General features: G+C 44.6%; 1 protein-coding gene across 3 annotated transcripts in view; it reads left to right on the top strand.

Moving 5' to 3' along the window:
- The first annotated feature begins 6,253 nt into the window (after nt 1–6,253).
- The window catches only part of RELN (reelin), a 530,126-nt gene continuing 524,021 nt past the window's right edge, over nt 6,254–12,358 (top strand). Inside the window, exon 1 of one of the 3 annotated variants that reach the window (XM_055133703.1) lies at nt 6,254–6,826. In XM_055133703.1, the coding sequence (XP_054989678.1) occupies nt 6,598–6,826 (229 nt within the window). In that variant the 5' untranslated portion in view covers nt 6,254–6,597. The remainder of the gene's footprint in view (nt 6,827–12,358) is intronic. The other 2 variants (XM_055133707.1, XM_055133712.1) reach the window with 2 other exon arrangements.

The raw sequence follows: 12,358 nt of genomic DNA, 5'->3' as shown, positions 1-12,358 counted from the left end.
AAGTCCGTGAAGACACAGACATAATGTTTTACTATCTGGGCATCTCTTAGCCTAATTGACACATATAGCAATTATTTTCCACATTGTCCAAAATGGCAGACATTAGACCTATGTAGCTATTGAATAATTTGAATATACTGAGTCAGGGAGGAACTTCATTTTTAATTTAATTTCAATGTAAACAGCTGCATGGGCTTGGCCTGTAGATCTAAGAAACTACAAAGGTTGGTGGTGGTATCAGGAAAGGTCTCTTGTAAATGTAGACTTGAGATGAGTTGAGAGCACTGAGTGAAGAGTATGGGGTGGTGGGGTTGGGGAAAGAGAGGCAATTAGAACTAAGAAATTGGAGAGACATTCCAGAGTAGGGAGATAGTAAGTGTAAATTCCCAGAAATAGAGAGCTTAAAGACAGGATTCTTTATTTTTAGTGCTAAGGAAGTGGATTCTGTTTTGGAAACTTTTTGATAATCATGACCTTCCATTGACCAGTCATTTAAAAAAATTTCAGCATTTTAATTTGGGATGCGTGAAGTAACATGTTTAGGCAGAACATGCATATCATTGCTAATACTCAAATAGCCCAGCTTTTCCAAGTGAAATTTCATTCCCTAAAGATTTAACTTTTTTTCCTTAAAGTCTCAATTTCTTAAGATTGTTCCACATTTTATGGGTAACAGATTTTATAATTTTACTAATGATCCATGAAAAAAAAGTTTGCGTTTTATTCTTTGGTATTTTATTACCATTTTGGAATCTCAAGAGTTTGGTTAATTTCAGTTAGTTTACTCTATATACATATATCTATATTTGGATTAAAAGTATTATATACTTTCATCATCATCATCATCATCATCATCATCATCATCATCATCATCATCATTATCATCATCATCCCGTTGATCGTCGAATTTCTCGAGCAGTCTCAGTAACATCTCCATTCGTCAAAGTCCTGAGATTTTAGAAGCCTCTCTCTACTTGTCCTTCTAAGATGCCGAAACAAATGATATACTTTAAGCTTTGAATATTTTCATTATTTTACCTTGGGTCACACTGGGCAGTGCTTAAGTCGCAATTTCTGACTCGGTGCTCAAGGTTGCTCCTGGAAGTGCTGGGTTCAAATCCAGGCCTCCTTCATGCGTAGTATGTGCTCCATTTCATTGAATTATTTCTCCAGCTCTTTTCAGCTCCACTTTTCCATAGTAAATAAGCACAGAGGTTCACTTTCCCATATTCAAAGCATCTGATACTTTAGCTAAAAAAAAAATAAAACATGCATGAACTTTTGAACTTTTAAATATGTCACTATCTTTTGTATTTCATTTATTTTTTGGGTCACACCGGTGATGCACAGGGGTTACTCCTGGCTCTGCACTTAGGAATCACTCCTGCCTGTGCTCAGGGGACCATATGGGATGCTAGGAATCGAACCCGGGTTGGCTGCATGCAAGGCAAACGCCCTACCCGCTGTGCTATTGCTCCAGCCCCTGTATTTCATTTAGATTCATCATCTCAATGATTTGAAAGTTGTATATTTGATATACACACTTATACATGTTTATACAAGATAATTTCATCTATATATCTATATATAAATCCAATTCCATGGTGTTATGACCATTCAAATACTGGAAAGTAATTTTACCTATCAATAAGAAATAGGTTTGTAATCTCAGAATGCTTAAGGTTTTTGTAGTCTAATTACCACTTCAGATATATTTATGTTGGTTTTGGAGCCATACTCCATAGTGCTCAGGGCTTACACCTGGCTCTGTGTTCAGGGTTCACTCCTGGCAAGACTTGGGGAAGCATAAGTGATGCCAGGCACCAAACCCAGATCTACTGCATGCAAGGTAAACATCTTACCTACCGTACTATTTTTCCAGCCCCTATAGCTCTTTTAATTCAAAAGGAATCTTTTAAAAAAACAACAACTATTTTCATAGTTTTTCTCAATTTGTGCTCCTGCATCATCTTCTATTTTGTTGTTGTAAGCCAATTTTTCTCTAGAAGACATTTCTCTATTTTGCTATTGGCCTGAAGGGTTGTAGATTTTGTAGATATGAAAGTTTCTTTTCCCTTCTTTTGTTTTGAGGTGGTGGTGGTGGTGGTGGTGGACATGCATCACATACTTCAGTTGCACTGCTTGCATATGTTTCATTGTGGTTGACCGGGATTTCACACTTTATTTTCTGTACTCCCACACTGAGTAGTGGTAGCACTGTAGCACTATTGTCCCATTGATCATTGATTTTGCTCAAGTAGGCACCAGTAACGTCTCCATTGTGAGACATTGTAACTGTTTTGGGTGTATGAAATATGCCACAGGTAGCTTGCCAGGCTCTGCCGTGTGGGCAGGATACTCTTGGTAGCTTGCCAAGCTCTCTGAGAGGGGCAGGAGAATTGAACCCGGGTCAGCCACGTGCAAGGCCCTACCTGCTGTGCTATTGCTCCAGCCCTCTGGGTAGTGGTACATCAGAGATTGCACAAGTTTTGGGGTTATACTGGGGATTGAACTTGCAGCCTCATGCTCTACCAATGAGTCACATACTATCCCAGACCTGTCAAATATTATTGAAGATGTTTCTTTTTTTTGGGGGGGGGGGTCATACTCGGCGTTGCACAGGAGTTATTCCTGACTCATGCACTCAGGAATTACTCCTGGAGGTTCTCGGGGGACCATATGGGATGCTGGGAATGGAACCCAGGTCGGCCGAGTGCAAGGCAAACACCCTATCTGCTGTGCTATCACTCCATCCCCTGAAGATGTTTCTTATGAAGAAAGATCTAAGAGCTTAGTATCCACAGTGGGAAAGAGGTTGTTTTGCATCATAACCCTGGTTTGCCACCAGACTGAGTGACATAGTAAACTGCTTACTAGGACGCTATTGTTCCTAAAGGTCCAGGATATTCTAAACCAGTCCAATTCATTTTTCCTGATTTACTTCTAAGATTTTGTTTTGTTTTGTTTTGTTTTGGGGCCATACCCGGCAATGCTCAGGCATTATTCTTGGCCCCAAAACAAAACAAGGAATTACTCCGGGAGGTCCTTGGAGGACCATGTGGGATGCCAGGGATTTAACCTGGGTCAACCGCTTGCAAGGAAAACGGCCCACCACCTGTACTATCCCTTCAACCCAACTTCTAAGGTTATTTGTAATAAATATTAATAAGGCCAGAAAGATAGTACAGGGGTAAGACACTTTCCTGCACATAACTAACACCAGTTTCATCCCCAGCTCTGCGTATGGTCCCTGGCATAGCATCAGGAGTGATCCCTGAGCACAGAGCCAGAAATAATCCTAGAGCGCAGTTGGATATGACTCCCCCAAACAACAACGAACATATTAATAATAATAATAATTAGTAGAATAAGGACTAGTTGAATATGTTGAATTAGATTCTATCAAGAAAGTTTCAGAGATAAATGAACTTAGCCCTCTGTTTCTGTCCAGACCCAGGTGTTCAGGCTAGTCCAAAGGCTAAGAGAAGGGCAGCCCCTCTCCTCTCCCTTCTTCGGCAGCAACACTGACTGGGCGTTATTTAAACAGCCTCCTCACCTGTTAATGAACAACCATGGGTTGTAGCTGGAGATTTGGGACTGCATAGTGAGTCATAAAAGTCACTGCATAAAAGCCAGGGCATAAAAGTCACCCAAAGGCACACAGCATAAAAATAAAAGTCGTAAAATGTTTTTTTAAAAAGAACAAAAACGGGAAAGTAAATGTGGTCACGTGAATCAAACATTAAGAAAGCCATGTTGAGAGATGCAGGAGGAAGGAGAAAATACCAAGTAAAAAAGTGGAGGCCTCCTGTGAAAACACCCTTGACAAATAACTTCTATGCATCTCAATGTTCTCTTTTAAGAAATGAGAACACTTTTGTCTGACCTAGAGTCAGACTTCAGGTCACTGATAGCTCACTTATCAGCTGTGTGACCTTGGAGGAGTTACTGGATGTCTCTGTGTTCCAGTTCCATTTCATAATATCCTGCAAAATAAGGGTATTATTAGGATTGTAAAGTAGTTAATATATGTATTTAGGACAATACTTATCACCTAGTGATCATTTCTAAAGTGTTGGGGCCAGGGAGATAGCTCAAAGAGCAGGCGTGTATGCTTTGCATGCAGAAGCCTCGAGCTTGGATCCCTGGGCTGCCAGGAGCAACCCTCCAGCAAAGAGCCTGGAATAGCCCCTAAACACTGCTGGGTGTGCTTATTCCCTCCCCACTCCCCCCCCTGCCCCAATAATAAACTGTCAGTCAGGGTTGGAGAGATAGCTCAATGGACTAAGCACAAGCGGATGCCCATCTCAAACCCAGCAGGGAGTAGTCCTGAGCACTGTAGGGCGTGGCCCACCAAACAAAACCCAAAGGAACAGAAACTTTAGCTAAAGATTTCCAGCAGTGGGGTGGAGAGATAGCACAGCCCGTGGTACAGCTTGCCCAGGTTTTACCCCCAGTCCCACATAGGGTGCCCAGAGCTGGTGATGATGGAATGATGATCCCTGAACAGAGACAGAAGTAAGCCCTGAGCCCCCCTGGTGCACCTCTTTTCTCATTTCCAGCGGTTTGGCATTCTTTAATCAAGTGTATAGTCACACACCTGACAAGAGGTTGCGATCAGTCTTGCCAGCATCTTTGTTAACTGCCTTTGGGACATTGCGAACAGGTAGTGCAGTACCTTCCCCTCCAGCAAGAGCCGTAGATGGTTCCAACGCAGTCTTGAACCAGAGATGCGGAGCTGGTAGCATGCTCCTGGCACCCAGCCTTTGTTAGCCAGCCAGGTGCAGTGGCTGATTTTGAATTCTTCAGATATATGAGGATTAAGAGATGATTTACCTAGAGCCGGTTGCCTGCACCGAGCAGAATGGCAGTGATAAAATTTTATTATATTGAAAATATGTAGCAATGGAGCCCTCAGATATTGAAGGAAGGGAAACCAGAAGACAGCTAGGAGCGGGCCCTTCCTACCTGTCTGAACTCGGCCAAAAAAAAAAAAAGAGAGAGAGAGAGAGAGAGAGAGAGAAAACAAAAACAAAACAAAACAAAAAAACAAACAAGTCCCCCCGCCCAACCATTTCTTGTTAGCAGCGCCCCTCGGACCCTGCCTTCCACTCCGCCCTCTTTTCCCACTCCGGCCCAGAGAGAGGGGCAATCGCGTCCAATTTGACTATTGAGCCTTTTCTGGGCGTGCGGGTTTCGGTCGGCTAGTCTCAAACCCAGGGTGGGCGGGGAAAGGCATTAAAATCTGGCAGCCCCACGCCCCACATCTCCGCAAGCCGCAGGGCTCCTGCCCGCCGCCCTCGGTTCCAAACGTGCTTTTGATTCCACGTCCTCGCGCTCGCCCGCGTAGCGGCTCATTACCACCCGCTTCTATCACCGCCGCTGCCCGCGGCTCCCCAGAGCGGCCCGCCACCCCGCGCCCGGGCGTTTTGGGACGTGGGTCATCACCGATATTTAGAGGAAATAAAACATCGATTGTTTAAAAAAAAACAAAAACAAAAACAAACCCTGTTCTCAGCCTGGGGCCGCACAGTACCGCAGGGAGCAGCGATCTGGACCCCGCGCCCGCTCCCGGCTCCGGGCCAGCGCGACCCGCGGTTTCCAGGCACCGCTCGCGGCTGCCAAGTCCACACTCGCGCCGAGTCTCCTTTCCAAACCCGGAGTCGGGGAGAGGCTGCGAGGGCGGCCGCGTGGGGGTCCCAGGCCGCTGGGGGGCGTAGCGGGAGGGCCAGAGGCTTGTCTGGGGGAGAAATTGGGGGCGCGAAGCCCCCCGGAACCAGTGCGGGTCGCGGGCGCTCGGAGGCGGCCGAGCCCCGAGGGGCGCGCGCGCTGGGGGCGCAGCCGGCGCAGACAAAGAAGGCGGTGTCCGCACCGAGCCTCCTCGCCCGTCTCCTTCCCCGGGGACCCAGTCTGGGGGGGAAAGGGAGCAAGTCTAGGGGCCCAAGGGGACGCTCGGGTCCCCGGGTTCCGGAGGGAGGTTCCCGCTCGCCCCGGCTCGGAGGAGCGGGGTCCCCCGACAGCGTCCCCAGGCTCTCCCGCCCCGCTTAGCTTCCGGGCGCTAAGGCGACTCCGGGGTTCGCCTCGTCCACTCCCCTCCCAGCCCGCACCCCCAACCCCCTACACCGCACCCCTCGGCAGGCACAGCCTGCGCGGCGCGTGGTGCGGCCGAGCGAGCGCGAGCGGGCGGGGTCGGGGCGCGCGGGGGCGGGGGAGCGGCCGGGACACGTGTGGCGGCGGCGGGCGGGGGGCGCAGCGCCCGGGGCTTTAAGAAGGTGTGGAGGGGGGCGGGCGCTTTCCCAGGCCCGGCCGAGGGGCGTCGCGCACTGGCGGCAGCGGCGGCGGAGGCGGCGGCGGCAGCGGCGCACGGAGACGACGGGCGACGCGTCCCCGGCGCTCTCGGTCCGGCTGGCCCCGCGCTTCCCGCGGCCCCCAAGAAACTTTGGGCGCCGCCGACCCGCGCTGGAAGTTGGCGGCGGGGCTCGGGGCCGCCCGCGCGCTCGCCCGCCCTCCCCGCGTGGCTCCCGTGTCCCCTCGGCGGCGTCTCCGAAACTGAATGAGCGAGCGCTGCGCGGGGCGCGCGGCGGCGGCGGCGGCGGCATGGAGCGCAGAGGCTGGGCCGCTCGGACTTTCCTCCTGGCGCTGCTGGTGCTGGGGGCGACGCTGAGGGCGCGCGCGGCGGTGGGCTATTACCCCCGCTTTTCGCCCTTCTTTTTCCTGTGCACCCACCACGGGGAGCTGGAAGGGGATGGGGAGCAGGGCGAAGTGCTCATTTCCCTGCACATTGCGGGCAGCCCCACCTACTACGTGCCGGGACAAGAATACCATGGTAGGTACCAGGGCATCGCCGCGCCCGGCGCCCGCCCGCTCAGCCTGCAGCCCTGCTCTCCTTCCATCGCGCCCCGAGCCAGGACAACCCCAGCCCAACGTCGCGCTGTGTGTGTGTGTGTGTGTGTGTGTGTGTGTGTGTGTGTGTGTGTGTGTGTGTGTGTTGGGGGTGTTGGGCGGTAGCGGGGAAGAGGGAGAACAAAGTTAGCGCAGCTCCGAAATCTGACTTGGGATCGGTTCTCCTCCCCGCCACACGTTCCCCGCACACAGATACCGCGCGCAGGTTCTTACGCGGTTACTCGGGACAATCCCTGGCATTTGGTGACACTCTTCCCCGCACCCCGCATTCTGACACGTTGCACGAAGCCGCACATCTTGTTTCCTAACCCTTAAGGTCTTGAATTCAAGACCTTTGTCCTGTTTCCGACTCCCATCCCTAAAGGGGACACGGGTGGCGCGGGGGATGGCACGGGACTTGGCAGACGGGACTGGTGACAGATTGACTTGCCCTGGGTTCGCGGCTGCCCAGCGCGCGCCGTCCCCCGCAGCGGAGTTCCAGCCGCTCCCCAACCGGGGGTCCCTGGTGTTTCCATCCCCGTCGCGCAGTCGCGCAGCCCCGCAGAAACTGAGCGACCTTTTCCAGCTCTGATTCTTTGCAAAGTGGCATTTCCAGTGCCTATCATGGATCTGGGGTTCTGATCTCCTGCTTGCTTTTGACGTCCTGCATGTTTGCAGAATGATCTCCAAGACGTTCATGAATGACCTTCCTCCCTCCCACCCCTCTTAGCCGCACAACTTCAATTTCCACATAGGTGTCTGCAAGCCCCTCAGAATTTAAAGGTAACCTTAAGAAAAAGAGCTTTATGGAGCCTGTCAAAATGAAGCATTATCGAAGAAGTAAAATTTAGACTCAGGAAATAGAATTGTTTTCTAGTGCATATGTTTTTAAATAGTTTTAATCTAGTAAATTATGTGGAAACGTTGTTTATACAAGATGCTTATTTTCTTTATTACCTCGGGAACTTCTGAATGTTTGACTTCCGTGGAGCATATAAGACGTGACAGGCACCTTTTAATTAGTATTTACAAGCTTATATACTCAGCCAAAAATAAAAATAAACTATTGTCTCATAATCTTGTAGTTTGGGTGTCAAGTATGCCAACAATAATTGACCAAGCAGGAGATATCTAACTCACAGACCAGGTGGCATTTCAAATGAACATGCACATAAAAATTACTAAAATCCTTAGATTTCTATTTTTTAAAAAGCCCCCCATATCTGCTTTAAAACGTTTAACCTGAATAAACGTTTCCTAGTGATGTCTAAAATACTGCTTTTACAACTTTCTTCTAGCCTGGTGGCCCTCTAGTCTGTAAAGGAGCATAATTTTAGACCTTGGAAAAATAATTTTCTCTTACTAGTCAGTTCATAATGGTGCTTGCTCCATTTTCTGTTCAAGAACAACCTGATGTTTTTTCTTAAGGTCATGAGAAACTTAAGTGAATAGCCAGTATGGTAGCAAACCAGAGCTAACTCCAAGGCTGAGAGACAGTCATTGCCTTGAGTCCTAGCAGTGGTTCCTGCTTGTCCTGTATTAGGTCTGAGTAAGGATGGTAGGTTAGGGCACCCAGGATGGGCTTAATGGAAAGATGGTTTGTTTGTGATAAAAGCCCACGCAAGGCTGCTAAGACTTTTGTTTGTTTGTTTCCCACAACCTTTGGCCTAAAAACTTCAAAATACCTAATATGATGAAGCATTTTCTTTTCTCTACCGAAATAGGAATCAGGCCAATTTTACACTGCCCATAATCACAACTGTAAGTCTGAAAAGGAATGTAAGAATGAGGTGTAATATGTAAATTGGACAATGTTGGGGAGGAAGGTGTTTGTCAATTTCTACCTCTTTTCTGCCTCCAGAGAGGGTAGATAAATTCTCTTAGTAACTTTAAAAAGATCAGATTATCATAGGCTTGGAAATAGTTCATTCAGCACTTAAATTTATATAACTTGGTTCACAAAATAATTATTTTATGAATAAATATTTTATAAATGAATAAAGGCTATAGGCCTTCAGTAAGAATTTTCCTTCATAAAACCCTCCAAAAGTTAAAGTAATGTTTGCAATTATAGATGTGCTCATGCATTTTTTCCTTTTAGACTGTTTAAGATTAATGTTTAAAAACAATTTTTAACAGTATCGCTTTTAAGAATAAAGATGACACAGAAAGCTAGGTCTGCAAAATGTTAGTTTGAGAGTTGATTTTTATCTCTATAAGTCTTTAAAATGTAGCAGTTGTGTCAGGAAGAAACCAGTTTTAATCTATAATTTAGAATTGAACTGAGTGTTTGCAGGAACAGTATTTAGGTATGGCTGATGGCTGTCACTTTTTTTTCCTTTTTTACCTTAAAAAAAGTGCTCTAAGAGAGAGGTGACATGTACAGTCACAACTAACATGGTACATTACTGTGGATCAGACTGTGTCAGTTGCCCTTTGAGACTTGAGCTTTGTGACAGAGCTCAAAATGTGAAATGGAGAAGCAAATGTCAATGAGTGTAAAAGTGTTGCAGAATTATAGGTCTCTGCTATATTTCATGGTTTTGATTACATTTTAAACCTGGAGAAAAAAAAATCCTATAATAAAGATTTTGAAACTTGTGCTTTCAGTAGAATTGTCTCCTAATGCCAATATTAAGGTTTTGGAAATTTTAAACAGTGTGTGGTTACAGCTAATAGTCCTCTTAATTATATGGTATCACTGCATACCTGTCATCTTTGTGCTATTTTTTTAAAGTAAGCATCACATCATTTTTTGGGTGGGGGCAGGGATGCAGAGAGAGGGGATAGGCCACACCTTGCTCTGTGTGCCACAGTCTTATGCAAGGCAAATGTCTTAACCTCTGTAGCCCCTTCCTGTAATTTTTCACTGAGATGCTGTGACTACTGCAATGGCATTATTGGGATAGCTCTAGTCCCAGTGAACTGTGGTGACTGCACCCATATTGTATGACAAGGAAACTCAGTAAAGAGGTTGCCCAGCCATCAGGTTGAATTAGAGAGGCCTCAGGACCAAAACATTTTTTTCCTAGAATTTTCTTTTATTTTTCCATATGTCCCAGGATATGATTAATTTCCACAACATGGTTTCTAGGCCGAAACCTACAATTTCCGGGGATAGGACTTTTCAAATGATGGGGGGAAAGGTAGCAGGAATTTACATTTCTGAAAGCCAAGCACAGGTAAATGAGTCTGCTTGATCTGTGGTTCCAGTTTATCTGAGTTAATATAATCTCTGTTGCTGGGATGACAACATGAAGAGTGTTCTGTCACAGCGAAGTCTACTCTAATCCAAAATACTGAAAGGAGAAGGGGAAACTGTCTTAAATAGAACTGAATTAGTGATATGGTTTAAAATGAGGTTTAAAGAATAGTTTAAACTAGTGACTCACTAGTTCAGTGATAAAATTTAAACAGAGGATGTGTGTGTGTGTGTGTGTGTGAGAGAGAAAGTGTGTGTGTGTTTGTGAATTCTCTCTGTTGCTATTAGTAATCTATGCTTGCTAGATTTCCTTTCCATCATTTGTTAGGTTTTTTAGGGGACCACAACTGGCAGTTCTCAGGAGTTACTCCTGGCTCTGTGATCAGGTGTCATTCTTAATGCATCTAGGGTATCATATTGGGGGCCAGGAATTGAACCCGGGTCAGCTACGTATAAGGCAAGCACTCTACCTATGCACTATTGCTCCAGTACCCTCCTTTTCATTATTTATCTAATACTGTCTGTGGGGGGGTGAGCTGGAAAATGAATTCCTATTACTAAATCCGAACAAATTCTTAAGGATATAATAAACTACCTAGGGTCCTTTGATGTAGTTGTGTCAGCGTCACTGTTTCATATACATGTGTGCTGAAGTTAACTGGTTGCTCTTTGACAATCATTGTTCATAGGCAGTGCAGTGTAGTGACCTTTCAAATACAGGAATAATAGCTAAATCATACACAATGCTTGGTAATATGTTCCAGATTACATTCCTTTCAAATAAATAATTTTATTGTTTGAATTTAAAGAATACGCTCTTGCTAAAATAGTGGTTGATGGTCTGGTATATGGATATTCTTTATTTGTCGCACATTCTGGAATCAACGCATTTAAAATGTCCAAATCACTTATGAAATACAATTTATAAGTGAACTGCACCTGAGTCCTGCTTGTATGACTGAAGATTGACCATTTTAAAGCATTTTGCTCTATTTGTCGCATATTTCATCTCACTCTCTATAATTTATTTCAAATGCATTTTTCTGTTATGTTCCAGACTGTTTCTTAAATCATAGATTTTGATTTAATGTATATTTCTGTGTGAGTTTCAATTCTAACCATAAACTAGAGTCAAGTTAGAACCAGTTTCTTGCATTCACAGCATTGCATTATTAGAACTTAATTTGAATATGTCTTCCAATTTTAATGAATTAATATGTGACCTATATTTATTAAATATAATAAATAAGAAAGCTTATTGCTATAATAAAAATATATATTGCATATGCATTAGATAATTGTATTATTCCCAAAATCTTGTTTCCTTTCATCTCTATAAAATAGGTGATAGTTATTGCCTGGGAAATCTTACATTATCAGTTATTTAGGATATTGCATATTAAATCATATGGTTATTCTGATTATTTTAGATGCTACTTTGACACTTACTATGTCTTTAATCTTCACAAGTACTTTCTGTTATCCTCTTCCCTTTATTTCAAATAGTCTATATATTTGAAAAGCTAGAATAACTGGAGTGATCATACTTTTTGGACATTGGTGCTTTAAGAAAGTTAGATGTTGTCTCACGTAAAAATGTGAAGTTCTTTGTGTCATGGAGAAATAGAACAAATGGGTGGCCCATATACTCTATCACAAAGAAAGGAAAGTGAAGCTCATTGTCTGGAGTGAGCAGGTCTCTGTGAACAGAGAGAAGCCGTTTAGTTTGTATCTCAGTAGTGATATAAGAGTAGAATACATATATGTGGAAATTCACTTATTTATATATTTGGGTTTCTAGATACATTTAGATGGTTAATCCACTGTCATACTGTACTGATGTGGGGTCATTTATAACTAACCTGTATAATTTGTTTCATCAACCTTAAGTAAAAATTATTAAAAACACATTTTTTGAAATTGGCTTTTACAAATATGAAGATTTTGTAATGACCACTCAAACACACAAAAAATGGTGTATTAAAAAATTGTTTGTGGCTTTCAGGAAACTCCTCTAAGGAAATCTCACTTTGGCATCAATTATATAGCTCGGAGAGATCATTTTTGCCATGGTCACCTATCATGCCCTTCTCACTGAAGACAGATCTTCTAAGGGTTGAAAACTGTGCCTGTAGATTAACCAGTTATTTCTAAAATGATAGACTTTTCTAAAACTGTACCTATCTTTTGTTCTTCATTCAATCCCCTTGTTGGAACCTACTATAGCAACTGTTTTTGAGGGTGTGTGTGGAAGGGTCACTGCAAACATACAGA

Source organism: Sorex araneus, chromosome 1 (genome assembly GCF_027595985.1).
Source record: "Sorex araneus isolate mSorAra2 chromosome 1, mSorAra2.pri, whole genome shotgun sequence".
Classification (NCBI taxonomy): domain Eukaryota; kingdom Metazoa; phylum Chordata; class Mammalia; order Eulipotyphla; family Soricidae; genus Sorex; species Sorex araneus.
Note: the sequence above shows the minus strand (reverse complement) of the source record. Positions and strands in the feature narration are given on the sequence as shown.